Raw genomic sequence first — 13,954 nt, forward strand, 5'->3', positions numbered from 1 at the left:
CGCGACAATGAATCCGTGTCCCAAACTACAGCACTGGAACTGTTAGTCCGGCGGCACCGGGTAGGGCCGTAGGTGTGTGAATGTGTGTGTTTTCTTTTGAGTGTGCCTATCAGCAATTCAGTGCCTCTGATTTTTGGTGGGTGGTCGTCTTCAATCCAAAAGGATTTACACTCTACAAGAACTTCCGTACAACATGTCCCTCTTGTTTTACTGTTTCAAAATCTTACACATTTTTAATAGTATATTTTTAAATAGCAAATCTCAAAAGTGTCTTCTGTTTTATTATGTACGCACAATATTTTCTTTTACCTTGGGAATGAATTTGGCCATTACTACATGTTCTTGTTTTTGTTCTTTTTCTCGGCACAGTTTTTTTCCCCCTAAAGGGATAATTCCACGGTTAATTGTGTATCTGTATACAGACTTAATGAAATATCACAGGTTTTTGTTTCAGTTTTCTGTAGTATATTTATAATTTTGTATGCAAATTTCATCTAAATGACACGATATCCGTATTGCAGTGCAGAACTTCGACATGCTCGACATACTACTACGAATACCACAAAAATTTTATATCGAAGATTTATAGTATAAACGTTCTGGTACTTCCGCTGACAGTGACTTGTAACGAGCCGCATTCACTTTTATTGTGGCTGTGCTCTCTTGTAATGTTTTGCAGTACCCGGCAGGATGAAGAGAGGGTGGTACGATAGGTGGGTGGCCGTTTTCCTCTCACAACAACACAAAATGCACACTCGGTTAAAATACACTTTATTACAGGAACCAATTGAGTATTTAACTTGAGTAATGTCCAATCCGAAGTACTGTGGTTAACAGCAATCAAATACGTGTACTAATTCTTGAATCTTGTCTGTGGCCGTATCACAACTATATACAATGACTAATGTTCCCTCACAGCTAGCTTAAGTGCCAGGAGACGACCGTCACTGTGGAAGACCACAACACAGTGTGGCGAGAGGGCAATGTGAACCGAGTCCCGATGCGACGCACTGTATTGGCGCGTAGCGTGGGGGCACGTCTCGGTCTTCTCTCGTCGTAGGCATGCCTAGTTCGGTACCTGCTATACAATGTTTCTTAGTGCCGACCCGTGTGCTGGTGAAGGGTTATGGCAGCACAGTCCCCCACCCCCTCCCGGAAAAATGCCACGCCGTTGTCTCGTACTGGAGATGTGAATGACAATGTGGGAGAGGCAGAAAGCTGGGCGTAGAGATGAGCCGGGAGGCATAGCTGTGGAGGACACCATTCTCCCAGCCGTACCCTGCCTTCTGGCTTGTGAGAGCAGAGGATCGTCCTCCCAAAAACACTGCCCGGGATACTCGTTGTAACGAAGCAGGGTTGCCCACTGCTAACCTGTTTTGGTTTTACACTCCTTCAGTAGTTAAGCAATGAACTTTTTTTTTTTCACTACTCAGATTCTGACTACAGATTCTGTGACTTTCAGCCTCATAGTACAGAATTCAGAAATAGTTTAAATAAAATTCCCGTAGTAAAATCTATTATTTCACTACATTCTAATGTCTATTCTGAAAGTAATGAGCTAATTAGTTTTATTGAAAATGCATCCTATTAAAAGTTATGAACAACGATGTATATTGTGCAATACATATTAAGTAAAATTTGAGTGAGCTAATACATCAAATTCAGCTATAAGACTGCATCCAAAAGAAAGCCTAAATTTTACTGATTCCAGCAAAGTGTTTAAATTAACCTAAAGTCTATTAGTTAAATAGATATTAAGACTTAAAAGCTGTAGCCTGTATGACTTTCCGTGCCAATTGTGACCAAACTACTAAGTAATTCCGAGATCTGTTTCGATACTTTTGCTACCTTTATTTTTCCTACGTAAAATGACTCCAGTCTCAACTTTGTAAGAGCATTAATTAAGAATTAAGTAAATTTGAATAAGTAAAAATTATTGTTCGAGAGGGCGGCCATAGTTATAAGTCCGGAATTCCCACTGTGGATGCATAAGTTAGTTCCGCATATTTAAATTGATTCAGCTCACTTGTGCTATTTCAGTAATAAAACCCAATAGTTAACTTCAAAACCGATCAGAAAGAATCATTTTAACCCTGGGAAATTATAAACTATAATATATTAACAGAAATAGTCAAATATTCAAGCACTCGTCTATATAAGGTCCGAGCTGGTGCAGTTCTCGGTTAGTTCTCGGTCAGATTCTCACGGAGCAAAAGTGCGGCAAGTCAGTTAATTTTTCCGGTCGGTACCAAAAAAGTGTAATTTTGAACATTGTTAAAGACTGGAAGTTTTTGACCTACTTAATGTGACAATTAAGTGTAAGAGGCCTGGTCACAATCAGAATATTGTGCGTGTGAATGATAAGAAATAAATCGCACTGTGGTTGTCATAAATGTTCAACAATGAATACAGTCTTGACTTTTGATTTTGGAAAACTTAATCTAGGATCCTGGCTTCTTAATTTCAGTGTGATTTAGGTGAGACGGACACAGCTACCGGGAAGACAATATTGAATAAGCAAAGCGAGGTAGGTCGGGAACACTGCGCACTATCTACTGGGTGAGGAAATGTTTCAATACATCCGGTTGTGACGTGAACTTTAAGTGGCACTAATACAAGGATACAGCCTGGCATGTTACAACGTCCAGCCGTCTCCTAGGACTGTAATGGCGATGGCGGGTCCGGGTCCGTCGGGTCGCAGAGTGGTGACAGCAGAGGCGAGGACTCGACGTCCGCCGGCTCGCCCCGGGGTGCCGTGGCAGCACCTGTGGGCTTCTGCGAAGGCTGCGTTGTCCCATGAGGCCACGAATCTGAAGGAAAAAAAGCAGCAGAATCGCAGGGCAGGCGAGAAATACGAACTTGATTCTGGTGACGGTGCTGCAAACCGTCGGGTCCTGCAATTAGGTACATATATGTGCCAATGCTTTCTGAATCTCGCCTCACTAACAGTGCCGACGTCGGCCAAAAACCCGGATAAGCACTCAGTGCAAAGTGAGACTCGTGGACCGTCGGCGGTGCCAGATACTACTGTAGCGGGAGTTTGAATTTCGCCGCGCTACACTCGTTCCCTCAGATATAAATTATACCGTCGCAGCTGTATGAGCGCTCAACAGCACAGAAAATATATAAGAAAATGAAGGTACTAAAATTATAACTCTTTTTGTTTTCTACCCACTCTTGTCTCTTGAGAGCGGAAGCTTAACTTACTTATTAGCTAGTCTTGGTCGGATTAAGACGAAGAAACTTATTGATGTGCAGACGTATTGTGGAAGTTTGTATGAAATTTGGAGGATGGAAGCAGCAACATAAAATACATTGCATTCAATATCAAGATGGTTTTAATTTGTATACATTAGTAATTCCTGGACAATGAATTTTATTGCAAGATTTCGGAGCAGCTACGACTTTTCACACAGAAATGAAGCAGGAGATTTTTGGAGAACAAGACCTGGACGCCGCATGAGAGAAGACGTGTTAACATGGTAAAGGACGATCTCTTATCTACGCGATTTCCCCCTGTTTATCGTATTTTGTTATTCTCTGGTCTCTTTCAAATAATTTTTGTAGTGGAAATTGGTTTGACTTTTGCTCGGAAACACCACAAGGACCACCCCAACAGTAACTTTTCCGAATCACGAAGTCCGATATGCTTTTCATTCTTTCCCTTTTTCACAGTCATTAACGATTTTCAAACCCCTTTTTGTTCACCATTTCTTCCCACATTTTCAATCTTTTCTTTTCTTCTCTTCTCTTTTTCTTTTTTATTAGCCACTACACTACGGTGAGTGAAGCTGTGTTCAATGGCAGCGGCTGTGCGGAAGTTCCGCCCTGTCGCGTGAGCTGGAGTGAGAGGTGCGGCACCTGCTCCCGTTTCTGGGGGGAGTGAAGCTTGACCGTCTGTCATTTGAAAGTGCATACGAAGCATTCTGCTTCTCTATTGGACTGGGAGTGGAATGGAGCACTTGTTAGATGACAAATGCCATTTCGTTCACAAAGCTCTTCAGAGTCGAGTGATGTTAACTGAGGTCCATTGTCTGTAACAGTGATTTCAGGCAATCCTTCAATGCAAAAAATCGAGGACAACACTCGAAAGGTGCTACGTGACACGGTCGAGTTCGTAGGCACTACAAATGGGAGTCTACCACCGTGAGCCAGCGAGTGTTCCAAAATGGACCTGCGAAGTCTGTGTGCACTCGTTGCTGTGGGGATTGAGTCGTAGGCCGAGCTGAGGAATGTCCGTACCAGAGCGGACTCGGAATGTATACTAAACATTTCATTAAATTAATTTCCAGGTCAGTTACGAAGATTTAAATTTCTATTATTTTTTAATTATCGTAACGAATAGTAGAAGGTTTTCGACAACACGAATCTAATATTCTTGTGGGTGTCAGTTGTCAGTTGAAATGTAGCCTCGTATGTAGAGGACGAGTGAAGCTGTGCTGCCACGGTCTCGTGAACTCCACATCGAACAGAAAACGGACACAACTGAGCAAATATTTGAAAATAAATCTAATGCAAATACATTGAAGTAAAATTTTATAAATGCATACCTGATCAAATGAAACAGCAAGTTTAGTATTATGCTTACCCATTATGGACATTTTGGAACCGTGACTGTATATTGATTGTAAATAAGTTTTACAGAACTGCAACCAGTCACCCTAATGTTTGGCATTAACATGAATACCAAGGACTCAATAATACAGAGTTGTATCTGCAGTGAGATGCAGCTGTCTGTATGACTAGGACCTTTATATTTAAATAAATAACAAACCTTCAGATGAACTGTTAACTTATTTCTGTTGTTATGTTAACATGATCTGGAGTATTATCAAGAGCAGATTCTGTTTATTTTAGCTAAAGGTATATGTATAAGAGTTATAGTGATTGTAATGGACTAAAGCTGTTTGTATGGCTGTACATTTTATATTTAAAATATGAACAAAAATTCTTTAACTGTTAACTTATTTTTATTCTTACATTAGAGTGATCTGGGATATTGGTAAAGGCAGCTTCTGTTTGTTCCAGTTAGTTTAGTATTACCAGCCACTTTTCCTTTATTTCCAAAAAATGTTTAATAGTTTTAAATATCGCTCATCGGGTGGATTTGAGTGGATTAATACGGCACGTACGTGTCGTGTTACAACTTCGGAGTAACTCGTGGTACTTCGTGGAAGAGGAAACTGACACTATTTCAGTATACGGCTCACAGTTTTTTGGAGATTTAAACCTTCGAAACACGTTATGGAAATAAACCGACAGTTACGTGTAACAGTAAAATTGTTCTCTCGTTCAATATCGGTAACAGTCTCAATAAATTCTGAGCAAAAACTTTGCACGTAAATGTAAGTTTACGCAATGTCATCGGTATTACTGTTAATATTTGTAAGACTACAAACCGTGTGTTGAGTGGTGACTTTCACTCTTCCCATTATTTGTATTCCACTCGTGAGTTACTTCTTTTTTTCTCAGTGTTGTCAAATTTACTTTTTCAGGTAGACAGTGTGGAAGTGCTCAAGAAAGGAAACAGCGACACATTGGATGACTCGTGTGAACACACACTCTCATCAGAAGAAGGGAGCGGACAGCGAGAAGAGGAAGAAATAATTCCACTGGCAGATGATGGTAATAAGAGAAAGACAGTGCGTAGCTCCTCGGGCCTTTTAAAAAGTCACTGTGTGGTAGTTATTATAGCCCAGACTACTCTAGGTGTGAAAATTACCGAACAATCAGTTTAATAAGTCATAGCTGCAAAATACTAACGCGAATTCCTTACAGACAAATGGAAAAATTGGTAGAAGCCGACCTCGGGGAAGATCAGTTTGGATTCCGTAGAAATATTGGAACAAGTGAGGCAATACTGACCCTACGACTTATCTTAGAAGAAAGATTAAGGAAAGGCAAACCTACGTTTCTAGCATTTGTAGACGTAGAGAAAGCTTTTGACAATGTTGACTGGAATACTCTCTTTCAAATTCTGAAGGTGGCAGGGGTCAAATACAGAGAGCGAAAGGCTATTTACAATTTGTACAGAAACCAGATGGCAGTTATAAGAGTCGAGGACATGAAAGGGAAGCAGTGGTTGGGAAGGGAGTGAGACAGGGTTGTAGCCTCTCCCCAGTGTTATTCAATCTGTATATTGAGCAAGCAGTGAAGGAAACAAAAGAAAAATTCGGATTAGGTATTAAAATCCATGGAGAAGAAATAAAAACTTTGAGGATCACCGATGACATTGTAATTCTGTCAGAGACAGCAAAGCACCTGCAAGAGCAGTTGAACAGAATTGACAGTGTCTTGAAAGGAGGATATAAGATGAACATCAACAAAAGCAAAACTAAGATAATGGAATGTAGTCGAATTAAGTCGGGTGATGCTGAGGGAATTAGATTAGGAAATGAGACACTTAAAGTAGTAAAGGAGTTTTGCTGTTTGGGGAGCAAAATAACTGATAATGGTAGAAGTAGAGAGGGTATAAAATGTAGTCTGGCAATGGCAAGGAAAGCGTTTCTGAAGAAGAGAGATTTGTTAACATCGAGTATAGATTTAAGTGTCAGGAAGTCGTTTCTGAAAGTATTTGTATGGAGTGTAGCCATGTATGGAAGTGAAACGTGGACGATAAATAGTTTAGACAAGAAGAGAATAGAAGCTTTCGAAATGTGGTGCTACAGAAGAATGCAGAAGATTAGATGGGTAGATCGCATAACTAATGAGGAGGTATTGAAGAGAATTGGGGAGAAGAGGAGCTTGTGGCACAACTTGACTAGAAGAAGGGACCAGTTGGTAGGACATGTTCTGAGGCATCAAGGGATCACAAATTTAGCATTGGAGGGCAGTGTGGAGGGTAAAAATCGTAGAGGGAGACCAAGAGATGAATACACTAAGCAGATTCAGAAGGATGTAGGTTGCAGTAGGTACTGGGAGATGAAGAAGCTTGCACAGGATAGAGTAGCATGGAGAGCTGCATCAAACCAGTCTCAGGACTGAAGACCACAACAACAACTCTAGGTGTCTGGGAGCACCGGCAGCAGGCAAAAGTTACTTCTCACATTCCCGAACCTCCACTCTCGTAAATCCGCGACACTGTAAGTGGCAATAGCATCTGAGTACATTAATCGATTTTAAGACACTCGCTTAACACCGGCTAGCAACTGACGCAGTTTTGCGCGCACCGGTCGGACCCCACCACTTCGTCTGGACTCGGTCATCTAGCTTCTGCCTGTGACCGCTTCACCTGTTTCATCTACATCTACATCAGTACTCTGCAAGCAACCTTAAAGTGTGTCACAGAGGGTACTTCCGGTGCCACTGTCTGATGCCCCCTCCTCCGTCGTGTTGGCAATTGTTATGCGAGAAGTAATCAAGCTGCGGGCCTATGGGGTATCGTCTCAGTTGTGCGACTGGATTCGTGATTTCCTGTCAAGAATGTCGCAGTTCGTAGTAATAGACAGCAAATCATCGAGTAAAACTGAAGTGATATCAGGTGTTCCCCAGGGAAGTGTCCTGGGACCTCTGCTGTTCCTGATCTATATAAATGACCTGGGTGACAATCTGAGCAGTTCTCTTAGGTTGCTCGCAGCTGATGCTGTAATTTACCGTCTAGTAAGGTCATCCGAAGACCAGTATCAGTTGCAAATCGATTTAGAAAAGATTGCTGTACGGTGTGGCAGGTGGCAGTTTGCGCTAAATAACGAAAAGTGTGAGGTGATACACACGAGTTCCAAAAGAAATCCGTTGGAATTTGATTACTCGATAAATAGTACAACTCTCGAGGCTGTCAGTTCAACTATGTACCTGGGTGTTAAAATTACGAACAACTTCAGTTGGAAGGACCATATAGATAATATTGTGGGGAAGGCGAGCCAAAGGTTGCGTTTCATTGGCAGGACACTTAGAAGATGCAACAAGTCCACTAAAGAGACAGCTTACACTACACTCGTTCGTCCTCTGTTAGAATATTGCTGCGCGGTGTGGGATCCTTACCGGGTGGGATTGACGGAGGACATCGAAAGGGTGCAAAAAAGGGCAGCTCGTTTTGTATTATCACGTAATAGGGGAGAGAGTGTGGCAGATATGATACGCGAGTTGGGATCGAAGTCATTAAAGCAAAGACGTTTTTCGTCGCGGCGAGATCTATTTACGAAATTTCAGTCATCAACTTTCTCTTCCGAATGCGAAAATATTTTGTTGAGCCCAACCTACATAGGTAGAAATGATAATCAAAATAAAATAAGACAAATCAGAGCTCGAATAGAAAGGTTTAGGTGTTCGTTTTTACCGCGCGCTGTTTGGGAATGGAATGGTAAAGAGATAGTAATATTGTGGTTCGATGAACCCTCTGCCAAGCACTTAAATGTGAATTGCAGAGTAATCATGTAGATGTAGATGATGAACGATTGTCAGTAATCCGTGCATTTGCCCTAATTTCTCAGATATTCTCTTTATGGCAATCTCAGAACATATGTGGGAGAAAGTAATATGTTGCCCTGCTCTTCTCAGAATGTACCCTCTGAAAATTTCGGTAGAAACCTTCTCCATGAATCGGAACACGTCTACCTTAGTGTCTCTCACTGGAGTTTGTCGAGCACCTGTGTAATGCTCTCGTGCTGACGAATTGCGCACTCTTTGGAAGAGCTGTATCTCTTCTGTTTATCCGACCTGTTAAGGATCTCACACTGATGAGGGATATTCGGGTATTGATCTTTCGTCGACGAATTACACTGCCTCGAGATTCTTCCGACGGACCTAACTCTGGCATCTGACTTTCCTGCTGTTTGTTTTATGTGGTCATTCCATTTAAGATCATTCCGAATTGTTACTCCTCAATATTTTACTGTAGTTATGGTTTCCAGCAGTGTGTCAAATGGTTCAAATGGCTCTGAGCACTATGGGACTTAACTGCTGAGGTCATCAGTCCCGTAGAACTTAGAACTACTTACACCTAACTAACCTAAGGACATCACACACATCCATGCCCGAGGCAGGATTCGAACCTGCGACCGTAGCGGTCGTGCAGTTCTAGACTGTAGTGCCTAGAACTGCTCGGCCACTTTGTGTGTGTCACCAGTAGTGTAACCGGTGGGAAAATTCTCCTATCGGAGTACAAAAAAGGCAAGTATGCTCCTCTTTATTAAAAGATTCTGACTGAAAAGTGGCGTACCGCCGGGCTGCACCCATTCTACAGGGTGCGGCGCGGGAACTTCCTTATTTGAAACGCGCTGCACACGGCAGCTGTTACTCGTAGTTGCATGGATTTCCGTGAAATCGAAAGTTACAGACTTAACTTTTTTTTTAAAAAAAAAAAAGGTTAGTGTAGTAGCAATTGTGCAGTGGGCGAGAGAGCAGCCCTCGTTCACCATTGCGGCCTACTTTTCGAACGGACGTTCGGTCGTCAGAACTCGGCGTGCATTCGGGAAACAGTTACATATCGCCCCTGCAGGTCGTGTTCCTGATGGGAAATCAGTTCTTATGTTAGTAGACACCTTTATGGGTACTGAAAGTGTGCAGAAAAAGAAACCGGGACTTTCGAGAACCACCAGAACACCTGAAAACATCGAGAGGATAAGGAAGTCGATTTTGAATTCCCCCGATCGATCTGCGAGCAAATGTGCAGCTGCCCTTGCAATTTCTGAATGCACAGTGAGACGAATTCTGCATTAAGAGTTGAAATATCATCTGTATAAACTGTCAGTGGTGCACACACTTCATCCACGTGATTTTGATTTATGAAAAAATGCGTCTGAAACCTCGATCGACGAGCTGTCTTGTGACGCCTCAGTGTCCTTCAGCACCGAGGCACATTTTTGTTTGTCTGGCTGTGTGAATAAACAAAGCAGTATTGGAGTGGCACGAACCTCTGAGAACTTCGTGAGCTGCCCCTGCATGCAGAATGTGTGACTGTTTGGTGTGCACTATCTAAATTTGGCATTATTGACCCACGGTTTTTCAAAGAGAACAATAAAGCAGTGTCAGGTAATTCTGAGCATTACGATCAGATGATTGAACAGTTTTTCCTTCTCGAAATTGAAGAAATGGATGTGGGTGATGTCTGGTTCCTACAAGATGGCACCACAGCTCACACGGCACAAACGATCTGTGCGATTGCAGGCTTTCTAGGCATATTTCCGCTGTGAAATCTTCACGTGTTATCAGCCGAATGGCATCGTCTTCTAGTCACAACGTTTCAACGGACTGCGTATCCGTCATCTTCAGGCGAAGTGACTTTGCCTGACAACTTCGCCTGAAGGTGACGCATACGCAATCCGTTGAAACGTCGTGACTAGAAGACTGTAATATACATAATACAGGGTGCGTCAAAAAAATATATACACTCTTTGAAGCGTCGTAGAAAATTTATTTCCCGTTCTACAATGTTAAATTTCTGGAAATGGAAAGCTTAAAGTCCAATTGGAAAAATAAATGTACTTTGTAAATGTGATTAATGTTCAAACTGGTGGCCTTCATCAACAATACATTTCTGAGTACGAGTAACCACTGAGTCCGTACATCCAATGAGATTTCTGCGCACCCCGCCTGAATCTCATTCCAAAGTGTGTCCAGGTTATGTGGTTTACGTTTGTACACATCATCTTTTACTATGCCCCATAAGAAGAGATCCAGCGGCGTGAGGTCTGGAGAGCTTGCAGGAAACTCAATTGGTCCCCTGCGTCCTATCCACTAGCCTGGCACATTGTGATCCAGGTATGCTCGTACATCCCTATCATAGTGCGGCGGGGCACCATATTGTTTCAAATAAAACTCATCATTACTGTATAATGTACGAATGGCAGGGAATATGGAGTCAGCAAGCATTGTTAGGTACGTTTCTTCAGTAACAGTACCTTAAAAGTGGAAAGGCCCAATGAGTCCCCTTGCAGACAAACCACACTACACATTTACACCAGGCAAATTCACAGCCTTTTCAACTGTAATGTGAGGATTATCTTCAGCCCAGTACACACAATTGTGCCTATTGACAGTTCCATAGAGTTTGAGTTGGGCTTCATTCGACCAAATTATGCTACCCATAAATCCCGGTTCACGTCTCAACATCTCCTGAACCCATTCACAAAATTCTAACCTTCAATCTGGTTCGTCGGCACTTGGTAGCTGTTGCACCAGCCTTGGAATGTACATACGAAACTTGGCTTTCTTCAGATTGCGTAGCACACTATTGGCACTTAGATTACTCTCACGTGCCGCTTGCCTTGAAGATTTTTGAGGCGAACGCTCAAACAGTTCCAAGACCGCAGTTGTGGAATCATCACTTGTAGCTATACGGGGTCGCCCTGATCGACCTTTATGCACATCACACACTGTTTCATGAATTTCGAATTTGTCTCGTAAACGTGTAATTGTTAACCTTGAAGGTGGTTCTGTACCATACTCACTTCTCCACTGTCTTCGAACCACAGCTACATTCTCAAACTTCCAGTACCACTTAATTATCTGCTTCCGCACTTCAAAGCTCAAACGCACGTCCGCCATGTTGCAGTTACTTCCTTGCCACTGCTGCCACCTGTTGAAGAAACATAACATTACTTTCTCACAGATATTTAACCTTGTAGAACAGGAAATAAATTGTCTACGACAGTTCAAAGTGTTTATACATTTTTTTGACGCACCCTGTATACAAAGACGTAATGAAAAACTTCGATTCCCTGACATCATGTAGTACGATACCTCACTTTAAAATGATTGGTATTGTGGTGATTCATGATTTTCATAAAAATGACACTAAATTGGAGACTAATTAGCTGACACTGTTACAAAATAAAACAAACGACAATGTATTTTAAGAAACTGTGGCATTCACTGTAGTAATGGGAAAGACTTGAATTAGTGAAAATGGTAGGAATATGGTATTAATCACCAACTGTAATTACTCAAATAATTGGACTTTTACGAATGTAGTTTACACATTCAAGAAATTATTCTGTCGCTTGCAAATGAAGGCACATATTGTAAAACATAAATTTAGGATGAAAGCTGTAAAGAACATTCTGTCTTAATGACTTTATTAATTAAACTTGTATTGTTGTAACCAGATATACACCTAATTATAAAATTCTAGGCATCTGTTACAAATTCTGTCAATCAAAACCTGTTTCATTTTACCCTCTTAGCTTCAATTACTGTTAAGAATGTGAGTCATTGTGCAATTAGCATGTATTAATTAATTTTGTGAAGTTCATTATTGTACTCATGTTTAGATCGAATTTTCACATTTAAAAACATTTTTACATTATAAATTTCACATATTATTCAATTCTGTAATTTTAGATGTATTATCCTGTGTAATTAGAACATCTTAGCGTTGGAACTTGTTTTGAGGATTACCTTACCGACGAGCAGATAATAATTAAGTAGAAGTGTTAAAGGACGACGCCACTTGGCTGATAACCCATGAAGATTTCATAACTTCCCCAATCGTCTCATCTCTTTGACGGGTGATCTCCAGTGGCCAGCACACTTGCCAGATTTAGCACCATGCGACTTTTTCTTATGGGGATATCTCAAATCCTCGGTGCATACCAATCGTCCGCAGACCCCGGCTGAGCTACAGAACAATATTCGTGTCGCCGCTGCCGACATCGACAGAAGCACGTCGGGAAAAGTGGACCCGAACTTCCGATTTTGACCCTCAGAATGCATTGAGTCGAAATATCATTTTCAAAACTTAATGGCACAAAACTTTAGATGTTGCTCTTTGTAAAGAAAAAAGAATTAAATTGACATCTCTAGTACTTTCTGTTCGTGATTTTTTTTTTTTTTTTTTAATTAGGAAGATCCTGCACTGCGAGCCGTTTGTTCCTCGGCACCTTAAAAATTCTCCCAAAAGTTTTAGCAAACGAACATATTGGTGCTCTTTTTTAATGTGCAGCTCACCTCTCGCTCCCACCCGCTAGTCCGTCACTGTAAGCCACCAGTACCTGTCCACTCCCACTCACCCACTCATTCAGCCCAACTCATTGCCATTATCACTTTGTGTCTTGTGTTTCAACTACTGTCTTCTCTCCCTGTTACTTCTCTCCCTGGCACTGTTTCCTTCACTCGTTTCCTAGCACTGTTCTCTCACCATCTACTGTATTCCACTTCCACTCTGTCTCTCCCTTTGTCTCACACTACCATTTTCTCCTCCACTCCTTCTATACCACGACAGCTGTCTACTATCTTCCGGCATATATTACTTCTCCTTCTCTTTCTCTCTCTCGGCATAAAAAAGTGCGTGTATAAAAACGTGCTGAGGAAGGTAGAATGAGGCAGCTGGTACCCCACTTTATAGTGAGTCTTTGATTTGAATAAAGAGGAGCATATTTGCCTTTTTTCTGTTGTGATAGGAGCATTTTTTTGCTGTTTCCATTCTTTTTCCCGAGACTGCAGGGCATGTCAACTCGTATGAAAAGAACTTAATGGGTCAGTAAAATTTTGATAAGAACTAAATTTACACCTCAGACTAGACTTAACGTGCACAAAAATTTCGCACGTGTTTCAGTACTACATTGTGGTGCTGACGTACTCCTTCCGATGACACTGGAGACACTCGACACCCTCCACGCTATGTCACTTTATAAACTACGTTTTCGCCTCATGCTGCATTTTACGAGTATAAGTAGGGTAACTTCGAACCTGTGTATCTTGGAAATGGAGAGCTTTATTGAATTTTCGCTAGCGCTTGACGAAAGCACCGACATAATCGGACTGTGCTGAGCTTGCAGTCTTTGTGCGTGGTGTCGACATGGAGCTGCAAGTAACTAAAGAACTCTTGGATGTGGTACCACTCGATTACACCGCAACAGGACGTGACATTTTTGAAGCTGTTTGTGAATCAGTGGCAATATGAATTTGCCATGGGATAAGCTCCATTGTGTAGCGACAGATGGTGCACCACAAATGATCGGGCGTCACCAAGGTTTTGCTTCTCGTTTGAAAAATAAACTCCGGGACGAATTCGGGA

The 13,954-nt window shown here is 41.7% G+C and overlaps 1 protein-coding gene across 1 annotated transcript in view; it reads left to right on the forward strand.

The window, feature by feature from the left end:
- Positions 1 to 13,954, forward strand: part of LOC124719027 (actin cytoskeleton-regulatory complex protein PAN1) — a 169,062-nt gene that overhangs the window by 52,815 nt on the left and 102,293 nt on the right. Inside the window, exon 6 of the mRNA XM_047244696.1 lies at positions 5,496 to 5,625. Within this exon, the coding sequence (XP_047100652.1) occupies positions 5,496 to 5,625 (130 nt within the window). The remainder of the gene's footprint in view (positions 1 to 5,495; positions 5,626 to 13,954) is intronic.

This window comes from Schistocerca piceifrons, chromosome 10 (assembly GCF_021461385.2).
Source record: "Schistocerca piceifrons isolate TAMUIC-IGC-003096 chromosome 10, iqSchPice1.1, whole genome shotgun sequence".
Lineage (NCBI taxonomy): Eukaryota > Metazoa > Arthropoda > Insecta > Orthoptera > Acrididae > Schistocerca > Schistocerca piceifrons.